General features: G+C 40.2%; 1 protein-coding gene across 1 annotated transcript in view; it reads left to right on the forward strand.

The window, feature by feature from the left end:
- The window catches only part of LOC142152940 (proton-coupled amino acid transporter 1-like), a 46,454-nt gene that overhangs the window by 26,205 nt on the left and 6,732 nt on the right, over positions 1-13,517 (forward strand). Inside the window, exons 9-10 of the mRNA XM_075210094.1 lie at positions 7,935-8,101; positions 9,876-10,045. Coding sequence (XP_075066195.1) covers positions 7,935-8,101; positions 9,876-10,045 — 337 coding nt within the window. The remainder of the gene's footprint in view (positions 1-7,934; positions 8,102-9,875; positions 10,046-13,517) is intronic.

The following is a 13,517-nucleotide window of genomic DNA, read 5'->3' on the forward strand; positions in this document are numbered from 1 at the left end:
TATATTAGGGATATCTTGGGTGTGATAAGTGGAACATTGGATGTGAAAGAGTAAGCTACTTTCTCAACTACAAAATATCCTGCTGAACTGAATGTCTGTGATTGTAAATCCAACCTTTCTATGTTTATTTTTACATGATATTAGATTTTTTGCACGTGAAGTTATCCAATGCCCATTAACAATCATTTTGATAACCGTTTTTAAGTTTAATTTTTAGTTAGTTATTTGCACTTTCAATTTAATTGCAATTGTATTCATGCCAATATGTATAGTCATGCTAATATACACTTAAATAAACTCTGGCACGATCAATTCTTTTCAGAAGTCAATTGATTGGAGTCTACCTGTTTATAATTAGTCTTTCAAAATAAATACACCTGTCTGTCCGAGGTCTCACCTTGGGTCAGTACATTTTCAAGAAGCGTTTCATTGTAAGGATTAAAGGACATACAAAACTAATCCAAGAAAATGTAAATTGAAAAGCCCCAATCAGTAGACGTATGTAACATGATTTCAGAGACATCCCCACTGACAAGTCCATCATAGAAATGGAGAGTATGGCAGAACTGTGGATTTGCCTAAAATTGGCTGTCCTCCAAAACTTAGTATATGGTTGAGAAGGTTACACACTAGGTTGTCGTATGACAACATTGAAAGAGTTAGTCTTCCATGACAGAGATATAAGAAACTGTCTGTAGGACAACACTAGCCCAGGTACTACACAAATCTGGGCTTCTGGGGAGCGTGGGAAAAAGAGAACCACTGTTTACATGAAATCTTGTCTAGACTCTTCCAGAAACCATAAGAGCATTGCTCATATTAAGTGCAGGAACATCATGAGGTCTGATGAGACCAAGGGTAAACCTTTTTGGCCTCAACACTAGGTGCTGTGTTTGGAGCAAGCCCGATACAACAGGTCACACCAAGGACATTCACTACCCAGTAGAATGGTTTGTAGGCCATTATACTGGGGATGGTTCTCTGTTTTATTGACTGGAAAACTTATGCTAATGGAGAACAAAATGGACGGAGTTGGATATAGGCATATTTTGTCGGAAACTTGTCTGTCTACAAGAGACCCTGGACTTAGTAGAAGTTTTGTGTCCCAGTAGGACAATTACCCAAAGCATACAGCAAAACCCACATTAAAAATAAAAAAATAATGTACTTATGTGGGCTAGGCAAACCCTGATGTTAATCGAGAATCTGTGGAATAAATTTTAATATTACACAAAGTAATGGTTGTACAGCATATATCTCGTCACTGTAGAAGTTACTAGAACCATATGTGCCTTGTGTATTTTATCAGACACTAGGTTTTAAAGAAACTTGATGTCAATCCATCAATAATAATTCTGAGTGAAACAAGTTAATGCTTAAGATCATGGTATAAGACTTTACAGGTAGTACACATGGGATATTCAGTGCAGGTCACCGATGTGAACAATACATGCCTAAACGTATAGGTTAGTACCGTATATACTCGTGTATAAGCCGAGTTTTGGAGCACATTTTTTGTGCTGAAAAAAGCCCCCTCGGCTTATACTCGAGTCCCACTTACCTGGTCTCCGTTTTCCAGTCTCCCCCGCTCATCTGCAGGCATCTGCAGCCTCTGTGGATCACTGTCAGCCACCATTTTATTGTAGCCCGTTTTTGTGTGTTCATTGCACATGGAACAATAAAGTTAAATGAAAAGGAGCCTGTCAGTCAAAGCTAAAGACCGGGACATTTCCATCTAGCCCCGCTGGTCAGAGACACATGTGAGTACCCTGACTTGTCCACTGCAATTATTTGCAGCAGTTTTATAAAGTCCATTATTTTCATTTTTTGTCACCTATTAATAAGTGTCTGAAGATTCTTTTGCATAACTGTGAAATCATTGAAAAGTCTAAAAACATCCCAAACTTCAAGTATAATAAGGGTTAAATCACACAAAGCAAATTGTATTGTTCTGTTAAAATGTTTCTTCCAGCAAACAAAATCAAACTTATCTTTATCTGAGCTATTATATCAAATTCTATTTAGTGTATGTGCAGCATCTTTTGCATTACTAAAGCCTAAATTACTGTACTGTTCTGAACACTTAGGAGTAACTGCTCATCACCTTCTAAAGGCGAATAAACTTAACTGGCACATGTATTTAGTATCCACAGACTGTCTCATTGATTTATATATTAATGATCTGAGTTGTCTTTAGTGAATGTTATTTATATCTGTGTTCACCTATTAGGCTTGATACCAAGTGCAGAGGATTTAGTTTAACCATTTGTGTACAATTTATTAGGATATGGGTATATATTATGTACTTATAACATTTTATTGATGTTTAATAACAATAAATTTTGATATATTCATTTACAACCACACGTTTGTATTATTGGGAGCCCAGTGTTAACGATATCCAGCACTGTTTTTATTTTTGAAACTTACCAGTAGCTGCTGCATTTCCCACCCTAGGCTTATACTCGAGTCAATAAGTTTTTCCAGTTTTTTGTGGTAAAATTAAGTGCCTCGGCTTATATTCGGGTCGACTTATACTCGAGTATATACGGTAATCTGTACAAAGCTAATTGCATGTTAATTGCAGTAATCCTGAAATTGGTAGGTCAGTAACCCTAGAGCATAGAATTGACATCGCTCGAAGAGATAACTTAGCTGTAGGTTCATTTGTAACTTTATGGGAAAGTTTTACATCCTGGATAATGCACTCACTACTGTAAATTATAGAGATATTAGAAGTCGCCAAAGAGTGACCATAGGAAATTATACAGGTCACAGAAATCCAAGTTGACTTTTAATATATATCCTAATTTATAGTAGAAGTGTATTGTTCTTTGTAATGTATAAGATTGTGACATTATTACATCAGCCCTCGTGGTTTATACGGTTATTAATTATTAATGAGTTTATACATATATTGATATCACTTGTGTATTTATAAATATACATTTTATTTTCTCTAAAGTTTCCAAAATATACAACTATACTATGGGGGAGATGCAGTTAGCCGCGATGTTCCTGAGAACATTGCGGTTGCCGGTTTTTACCGGTGGAAATATACGCTCATTTTTGCCCGTGCCTCAATGGGGTTCCAGCAAAAATCATCGGATATTTCACTTAAAAAATACAGGTGAAGCGTCTCCGTGGTCGTTCTGGGGGACACTTTGCGCATATTTTTTTGCTGATTGAATCTCCCCCTATGACTTAAATACTGAAATTCATACATTCATCTTGGTCATTGAAATGGAGAGAACATGGTAGAACTGTGGATGTGGCTAACATAGGCTGTCCTCCATGACCGAGATATTAGTAACTGTCCATGAGACAATAGCCCGGTCACTACACAAATCTGCAGTTCTCAGGAGTGTGGCAAGAACAGAACCAATGATTACATGAGCTCTTATGTAGAGTCTTCCAGAAAGTGTATGAGAAACGCTCATACCAGGTGCAGGAACATCCAGTAGAACAGAGAACAAACCCTTTTCCTTCATGCTAAGTGCAGTGTTTGGATTAGTCGGTCGTGCTAAGGACACTGTCCTTACCGCGAACCATGATGGCTGGACCATTCATCTGTTCTTCAGGGACTGGAAGAGAACAAGATATAGACACGTTTTGGAGGGAACCCTTTTGTCTATAAGACGCCTAGGTCTTTGGAGAAGATTTGTGTCCCAGTAGGACAATTGTCTAAAGCAGGCCTGTCCAACCTGCGGCCCTCCAGGTGTTGTGAAACTACAAGCCCCAGCATGCTTTGCCGGTAGACAACCAATTGATAGCTGGAAGGGCATGCTGGGACATGTAGTTTCACAACACCTGGAGGGCCACAGGTTGGACAGGCCTGGTCTAAAGCATACAGCAAAAGCCACATTAAAGTGGTTTAAATACAAAAAACATCTATGTCCTTGAGTGGGCTGGTCAAAGCCCAGCTCTCCATCAAGAATCTGTAGAACTATTTACCCTTCACCAATGGTCGTTCCCTATACAACCTCCTGGGAGCCGAGCAGTATTAAGTCTTAATAAGAACAATGGGCTAAATGTCACTGTCCAGCTGCCCACATAGAGGTGATGAATATATATATATTTTTTATAGCTACCATTGTACTAGAAAGTCACTTGAAAAGCTTATATGACTGAATTTTAACCCAAAAGATACCCTAAAGAATAATGGTTGTACAGTATAAATCTGATCTCTGGAGAAGATACTAAAACCATATGTAGCATGTTTATTTAATGAGACAGTTGGTTGTAAAGAAACTTGATGTCAGAACATAACTAATTATCCTGAGTGATGCAGACTATGTATGAGATCATGGTATGACACGTTCCAGGTAGTATATATGGGGGTTATACAGTCAGGTCACGGTTGTCAGCAATACATGCCTAAACTTATAGGTTAGTGATCTGTGCAAAGCTAATTGCAGTAATCCTGAAATTGGTAGGTCAGTAACCCTAGAGCATAGAACTGACATCGCTCTAAGCAGTGGCGGATCCAGGGGGGATCGCCCCCCCCTAGCAGGGGCTTGCTGCCGACAGCTACACACTGTGCAGGTCCGTTCAGCAGTGACAGTGTGCTGCCCGGCTGCTCTGATTGTGTTTTAAACACAATCAGAGCAGCGGGACAGCACACTGTCACTGCTGAACGGACCTGCACATACTGTGCAGCCGCCGGCAGCCTTAGAAGTCGGAAAGGGGGTGGGGCCTAAATCACCCCCCCTACATCGCCCGGGGTATAATAATTTCCTAGATCCGCCCCTGGCTCTAAGAGGTAGCCGTAGGTTCACTCATAACTTCATGGGATTGTTTTATATATTTGCTAATACACTCTCTAGTGTACATTATGTTTGTGAATTATAATATAAATAATATATATACACACAGAGTAGTTATAATAATAATGTGCAGTAGAAGTGTAATATTCGTTTATAATCCACAAATTTTAATAATGATCTGTGAAGTGACAGCATCAGCCCTCCATGGTTTATACAGATATTGTTTAGAACAGTTTGTATATCTATTAATTAAAATGTATAAATTGTACTTTCTCTAAAGTTTCATAAAGTCCCCCATTACATTACAAACACATGATTGAGATATGATATGTATATATTTTATATATATATTTAAATTCTATTAAGTTCTATATATTTTCACCTCCCAACTCTCTTACACACCGTTTCCATCCCTATTTGTTGTTGCTTTTCTGTGATTCCAGCACTGATCGTGTTATACCACTATAAAAGAGAGTGTCGTTTCAATGTGCAGCTGAAATCGTGTAGGATCACCAGGAAAGCATTTCAATGCATATAATAAAACATTCACAAAACAGTGTTAATAACTCAGACTATCGTGTAAGTATTTAGGCTCCTTGTGGCCAACAGAATTAAATCTAAACTCCTCACCCTCACCTACAAAGCTCTCAGTCATTCCTGCTCCCCCCATATCGCTAACCTCATCTCTACCCACAGTCCTTACTGCTCCCTCCACTCTGCCACTGACCGACCGCTGCCTTGTTACTACACTGATTACATCTTCCCACTCCCGCCTACAGGACTTTGGCAGGGCTGTTCCCCAGCTGTAGAATGATCTCCCACGTCCTATCAAATTAGCCTCTACTCTCCAAGGCTTCAAGCACTCACATAAAACTCATTTATTTATTTCAGTCCTCCTAAATGCTTGTCTCGGCTATCGCCTCCACTACCACAATTGGTGTCACCCTAATTGTGTCTTCCCCTACCGATTAGGATATAAGCTATAAAGAACATCATCATCATCACCATTTATATAGCGCCACTAATTCTGCAGCGCTGTACAGAGAACTCATTCATGTCAGTCCCTGCCTCAATGGAGCTTACAGTCTAAATTCCCTAACATACACACACAGACAAAGAGAGAGACTAGGGTCAATTTTGATAGCAGCCAATTAACCTACTAGTATGTTTTTGGAGTGTGGGAGGAAACCGGAGCACCCGGAGAAAACCCACGCAAGCATGGGGAGAACATACAAACTCCACACAGATAGGGCCATTGAATTGAACTCATGACCCCAGTGCTGTGAGCCAGAAGTGCTAACCACTGAGCCACCGTGCTATATCAACATCTCCACTTTTTCAAGCCTGCAGTTGAGTAAATACACCACCAAGTGGTGTACAGACCTGCAAATCATTATAGAGCCACTTTCCACATAGAAACGTATATAAATATATTGTATGATGGCAGAAAAGAACCCAAATGTCTGTCTAGTTTGCCATTCCTACTTCCATTACCTTTCTGTCACATCCAAGGATTTTCAGTTTCTGAATTAATAACTATCAAAAAATTGTACTAACGTGTAAATGTGTACACATACTAGACACAATTAAAGCAGTTTGTCACCAGGGTGATTTTAATAGCATGCAGTACCACCTTTTGTCTGTAGATGTCATGCCTCCAATTTCTCTATAGAAAGCTTTTGGCTAATTGCTTGAAATCCTGCACATAGAGCAGAGGGAACAATGGTGCTTGCAGGCGAAATATAAAAATGTGTGTATAACTATGAAATGGTGCAATGCAAATAGCTCTACACCAGGCCTGTCCAACCTGCGGCCCTCCAGGTGTTGTGAAACTACAAGCCCCAGCATGCTTTGCCAGTAGACAACCTGTTGATAGCTGGAAGGGCATGCTGGGACTTGTAGTTTCACAACATCTGGAGGGCCGCAGGTTGGACAGGCCTGCTCTACACCATTTCAATGCACCTGTTGCCTGGACAAATACTCAGTCTGTCACAATCAGAATTACCTCTCACTTCACTAGGAACCAGTGACAATACTGAGGCACTTTGTGTAAACTGATATTCTTATATTCTTTTGAATATTGGTTTAACCCACAGTGACGGCCTCCTCTATATGGACTGTAACTAAATCACTAGCTGATAGAACAGTGTAAAGGAGTTTATGTGGCATTTAATTACATGTACGTAGAAGTACCCATGTTTCAGGAACACTTCGTATAAGCCAGTGGTTCCCAAACTTTTTCAGTTCGCGCCGCCCCTAGTCTCCATAATTCTTTCAAGGCACCCCTCCAAAATAATTACAGAGCAGTCCCGTTTTTTAGGTATTTGAGTCAAAATAACGTAATAAGTATTTAAGTCAGGACAGAAATACTTAGTAAGTTGTTTGCAAAAATAATATACATACATCTAAGGGAAAAGAATATTTTTATATATTTTATTTCAATTCTATTTCTGTCAAAGAATAATTTACAGCTAATATTAAGAGGAATAAGATCAAACAAAATAAAACATGTACAAAAATCATCACACTGTGCCCCTTCATCCTCACTCTGCCCCCTCCTTCATTCGTTTGCCCTGCATTGCTGTTTCCTTCCACCTTCCCCTCCGTTTCTTTACTTAAACATACTTGGCCTTCTTTCTCCTATTTCTTCTATCTTCTTACCAATGAGGCGGCACCCAGGACCCAGCATTCTCCTCTCTCCTGCCGCTTCTCACTGAATATGTCGACCGTGAGGAGGATGCTGGGTCTCTGGCGCCGCCGGATTGGTAAGTTGTTTTTTGTTTGTTTTTTTGTCCCCTGGCCGCGGCACCCCTATGACAGCGCCGCTGTACCCCTTGGAGCTGCGGTGCACAGTTTGGGAACCGCTTGTATAAGAAATTTTATTCTGTATTTCTACCTGTTGTTACTCCTGGGACACGTAACAGAAAATCAGGAGTACAGAGAAACAGAGTCCTTCCACAGAGTACCCCTAAATCAGAAAAGTTCTTTGAACAATAATAAATATAATTTGGTAAAGCTGTAAATAGCGGTTTTAATTAGGTATATGTGCTTATGGCCACCCCTATCCCTCATAGGTGTGTGTGTGCGACAACTTTTCATGAGCTTTGTTACCTGTTCATTATATTGTCAGTTTAGTACTTTTCTGAAACGATTCATTTCCTCTGCCAGATCTTACCCTTGGAGAATAAGATGAAGATCCCACATCAGTTCCCCATCGTGTTGTACGTCGGCATGGGTATCGTCACCGCTCTCTACATCAGCATGGGCACACTGGGCTACTTGCGGTTTGGCTCTAGTATACATGGCAGTATAACCCTAAATTTGCCCAATTGTTGGTAAGTCCCCGTGTTCTATATATTATACGCAGAACTTTTATTTGGATGTTATTTTTCTTCTACTAATGGGGCTTTAGTTTTCCATTGTCCAAACAGGCAACAGAGTAGCTCCAGTTTGTACAATAAATGTAAATCCACTGAACAGAATAACTTATTTCCTTGTGTTTCACTGAGCACTGATATATACCTAAGCTGTGCTTACCATTTGTGCAGGGGTATAAAGAGGTCATTCTGTACATCGTGTCATACTTTGCAAGGTTATACTGCTGTAAGGTGGGAGAGACCTCTACAAGTTCTTTTCATTTGCGTAGATTTAAAACCACTATATTTGGGGCAGGGTTTTCCTTTTAAAAATAGGATTTAAAGTGTACTAACAAGCATTAGTTACAAATCAATATTCCACAATCAAAGGCAGACCTACCATAGAAGAAGAGGTTACAGACCCGCTTCTGTGGCGGCCTGCATTCCCTGCCAAACGCCCATGTGTTTTATTTCACCCTTGGGCAGTAGGGCAATTACAGACTGTTGCTCTGGGGCCCATATAGGTCTGGCTGCATTAGGCATTTTGTTGGTCTTTAAACTCAGTGCAATAAGCCCCACCCTTAATGATGTCATGTCTGGCCGAAGTGCTGGAGTCACTCTCTTTATAATTCCCTTCCTGAATTAAGCCAGGGTACTCTAGTGTATAGGCCACAGAGGAAGAGCAGTGATTGTCCTGAAAGAGGATGCATAGCTGTTTCAACTGGACACTTTATTAGGTTTTGTTGTTTGTTATACTGCAGGGTGTTAATTTGAGGACCAGTAAATATAATGTATAAGTTGATCCCATATGAAGCAGCAGCTTTAAATATTAGCTTATTTATATACAGAACAAGTGATACTCTCTCACCGAACGCAATGTATTTATTATTTTAGTTAACATATAGACATAGGGCTTGATTCATTAAGAATCTTAAATTAAGAACTTTCTTATTTCAGTCTCCTGGACAAAACCATGTTACAATGCAAGGGGTGCAAATTAGTATTCCGTTTTGCACATAAGTTAAATACTGACTGTTTTTTCATGTAGCACACACATATCAACTTCAAATGTCAGTGTACAAAAAAGCTATCAAGTATTTGTGTGCTACATGAAAAAACAGTCAGTATTTAACTTATGTGCAAAACGGAAAACTAATTTGTACCCCTTGCATTGTTACATGGTTTTGTCCAGGAGACTTAAATAAGAAACTTCTTAATTTAAGATCCTCAATGAATCAGGCCCATAGTGTAGAGTCCAGGCATTCTATACAATGCCTAGGTGTACAATACAACGCCTGGACTGTTTTGGGCAAAGTATAGAATGGACATATTCTGTGAAAAACTAGGAGGTTACATGACCATTGGTATCTGCTGTATCATATGACTTGTCTCAGACAGTGCGTATCCTAAAATATTTTTCATGCTTGGGGTGAAAGGTTAGGAGGTTCACTCTGTCGATCCTTACCAAACCTTAGATGAAACCCCAATGCCATCATTATAAAAATGGGATTTTATTGGAAAATGTCATGGAGCAGGTTATCTATACAATACCCATACTTTTTATTCAATGTCTGGACATTTTGCTTATAGCATGTACACTTACTGTGCAGATATTAAGCTATTGCTCCTTATTAGTCATTTCAGGCTGTGTGCAGAATTCTGCAATTCCATCAATAGACTTACAGCCAGATCATTCTTTACATAGGAAAAAGCACTGGTGCCTCTCCTGAGTCCTCTGTTCTGTCTCTTACAGGCTGTACCAAGCTGTGAAGTTGCTCTATTCCTTTGGAATATTTATCACCTTTGCGTTGCAGTTTTATGTTGCTGCAGAAATTATAGTCCCTTCAGCCACCTCCAGAGTGTCTGATCGCTGGGTGCTATTGGTGGACCTTACCGTGAGGACGGGTCTGGTTGGTATCACATGTGAGTTTGTCTATTGCCTTTATTTTTCTTATTTATAATATAATTAATGTTACTTTATATTGAAGTAACACAGTAGTGACACATGAAATAACATTTTAGCCTTGGTGTTACCTCCGTCGATAGATATATTATTATTTGTTTGTTTTGTGTCTGCAAACTACAGACCAAGGACCTCTGGACCAGCAAGAGTGACAAATGCTCAGATTGTTTTGAAATCTTTCTAAATGACACTGAATCAAATCTCTTAGTTTGACAACTCGTTTTAAAATGTTATAATGCTGCAAATAACGATGTGCCCCCTTTTTCCTTCCTCTGACCTGCCTCTGCATGCTCTTGAAACCTCTGCACCGGAGTTGTATAGTGCATCACATTCCAGCCTGTCTGACCTGGTCTGCTACAGTGTTATTACAGTGTTTTTACGCTGTCACTAGGGCCGTAACTAGGGCTGTGCCTTACGGGCATCCGCCCAGGGCACAGCGCTGAAGGGGGGCACAGTTTTTGAGTATTTTAGGTTCACTTGGTTAAAATTAAGGTCTAGGGGGCGGCATTTTTGTTTATCGCTCCAAGTTCTAAAATTTTAAGTTACAGCTCTGGCCGTCGCTCTCCCCATGTCCGGCATGTATGCTCTCTATGTGCCCCAATTTGCTTTGCAAGCATTCAGCATTGCAGGACAGCTCTGTGCTATAAGCTGAACACCCAATGCAGACCTCTTTTTCCAGTAAGGGGTAACGCATTTCTAATCTGGTGTCTGATTGATCAGACGTGAATATTATGTTCTATCTATGATGGTATATCAGCAGGGGAAGGCTGGAAAATTTTAGCCCGGGGGGCAAGACTTAACTCAGCAGCCTATTAAAAACATTTTGAAGGAAAAAAATGTTGGTGACCCAGCCCAAGGTAGCCCAATATGGGACCGGCCCGGGGGGGGCAAATACCCCCCTGCCCCCCAGCACAGCCTGCCCCTGTATATCAGTACAGTACAATACTGTTGTGGGTTATCACATATAGCACATGATACTACATTGGAAAAGTCTCGGCTCTCTTCTACGTGAAGTATAATTATACCTATCACCCATGTGGGTGTATTTTTAGCTGTTAAAGCAATGAAGGACATGTGTATAAAACATTTCCATTTGCACTGTAAGTTATTGGCTGTAGAAAAGCATTCCCAGAACACAGTAGGTCTATGACACGTCACATCTAAACTCTTTCTAATGTCAGAGTTTCTCTTAATCCCTTTATAAGGCTCTCAGAGTTGATGTGTAAATTAGATGCCTCTCGTCTATTCCCATAGGGTCAATCACACATTACTTGTATTGATCTCTTGACTCTTTTTTTTTTTCTTCTCTCCAGTAAGTGCTGAACATTCATTATTTCATCTGTGATGAGTTAATGCTTAGTTACGATTTCACTTCAGTTATGATATTGCAATATAAAGTTTTAGTATTTATTTTTCTTCTGCAAACTCATGAATTTCCTGTACAGTCATGGCCAAAAGTTTTCAAATTGACACGAATATTATTTTTCACAAAGTCTGCGCTCTCAGTTTTTATGATGACACTTTGCATATACTCCAGACTGTCATGAAGAGTGATCAGATGAATTGCAATTAATTTTAAAGTCCCTCTTTGCCATGGCAATGAACTTTATCCCCAAAACAACATTTTCACTGCATTTCAGCCCTGCCACAAAAGGACCAGCTGACACCAGGTCAGTGATTCTCTGGTTAACACAGGTGAGAGTGTTGGCGAGGACAAGGCTGACTCTGTCATGCTGATTCTGTTAGAATAACAGACTGGAAGCTTTAAAAGGCGGGTGGTGCTTGAAATCATTGTTCTTCCCCTGTTAACCATGGTTTCCTGCAAGGAAACACGTGCAGTCATCATTGCTTTGCACAAAAAGGGCTTCACAGGCAAGGAAATTGCTGCTAGTAAGATTGCACCTAAATAAACCATTTATCCGATCATCAAGAATTTCAAGGAGAGAGGTTCAATAGTTGTGAAGAAAGCTTCATGGCACCCAAGAACGTCCAGCAAGCGCCAGCACCGTCACCTAAAGTTGATTCAGCTGTGGGATCGGGGCACCACCAGTGCAGAGCTTGCTCAGGAATGTCAGCAGGCAGGTGTGAGTGCATCTGCAGCACAGTGAGGCGAAGACTTTTGGAGGATGGCCTGGTGTCATGAAGGCCACCAAAGAAGCCTCTTGTCTCCAGGATAAATATCAGGGACAGCCTGATATTCTGTAAAAGGTACAGGGATTGGAATGCTGAGGACTGGGGTAAAGTCATTTTATCTGATGAATCCCCTTTCAGATTGTTTGGGGCATCTGGAAATACGCTTGTCTGGAGAAGGAAAGGTGAGCGCTACCATCAGTCCTGTATCATGCCAACAGTAAAGCATCCTGAGACCATTCATGTGTGGGGTTGCTTCTCAGCCAAGGGAGTGGGTTCACTCACAATTTTGCCTAAGAACACAGTCATAAATAAGGAATGGTACCAAAACATCCTCCAAGAGCAACTTCTCCCAACCATCCAAGAACAGTTTGGTGACGAACAATGCCTTTTCCAGCATGATGGAGCACTTTGCCATAAGGCAAAAGTGATAACTAAGTGGCTCAGGGATCAAAACATTGAAATTTTGGGACCACGGCAAGGAAACTCCTCAGACCTTAATCCCATTGAGAATTTGTGGTCAATCCTCAGGAGGTGGGTGGACAAACAAAAACCCACAAATTCTGACAAATTTCAAGCATTGATTAGGCAAGAATGGGCGGCCATCAGTCAGTATGTAGCCCAGAAGTTGATTGACAGCATGCCAGGGCGAATTGCAGAGGTCTTCAAAAAGAAGGGTCAACAATGTAAATATTGTTTCTTTGCATAAACTTAATGTAATTGTCAAAAAAAGCATTTGACACTTATGAAATGCTTGTAATTTTACTTCAGTATAACATAGCAACATCTGACAAAAGAGGTCTAAAAACACTGAAGCAGCAAACATTGTGAAAACCAATACTTGTGTCATTCTCAAAATTTTTGGCCATGACTGTAGTTGATTGACATAAATGTAAGCCAGAAAAACCTGACCGACCTTGTAATTTTGACACATCATTCTCCACCCTTTTTTTTATTTTTTTATCATTGGTTGGTCTTTCTAGCAATGGTGGAACAGTTGACTCGCCCCCCATACAGGAACACATTTATGTCCCTGCTCCTGTAAGGATGACTTGAATCATCAGCCAGCTTCTGCAACTCTTTGGTTAAATGTTATCTTGTAGAGTCCAAGGGCATGAAGAGTTTATCTGAAGTAAAGCTGGTCAACTATGAATATTTCAATGAAATGGCTTTGAGCTGGCTGCTTCCTAAAGTATGTCAACATGGAACCATTTTATTGCTTATTGGCACTTGTTGGGCTTGTGTGTCTATTTTACCACCAACTATCTGGACTGTCAAACAAAGAGTCCTCTGATGCTTAGT

Source organism: Mixophyes fleayi, chromosome 4, assembly GCF_038048845.1.
Source record: "Mixophyes fleayi isolate aMixFle1 chromosome 4, aMixFle1.hap1, whole genome shotgun sequence".
NCBI lineage: Eukaryota > Metazoa > Chordata > Amphibia > Anura > Limnodynastidae > Mixophyes > Mixophyes fleayi.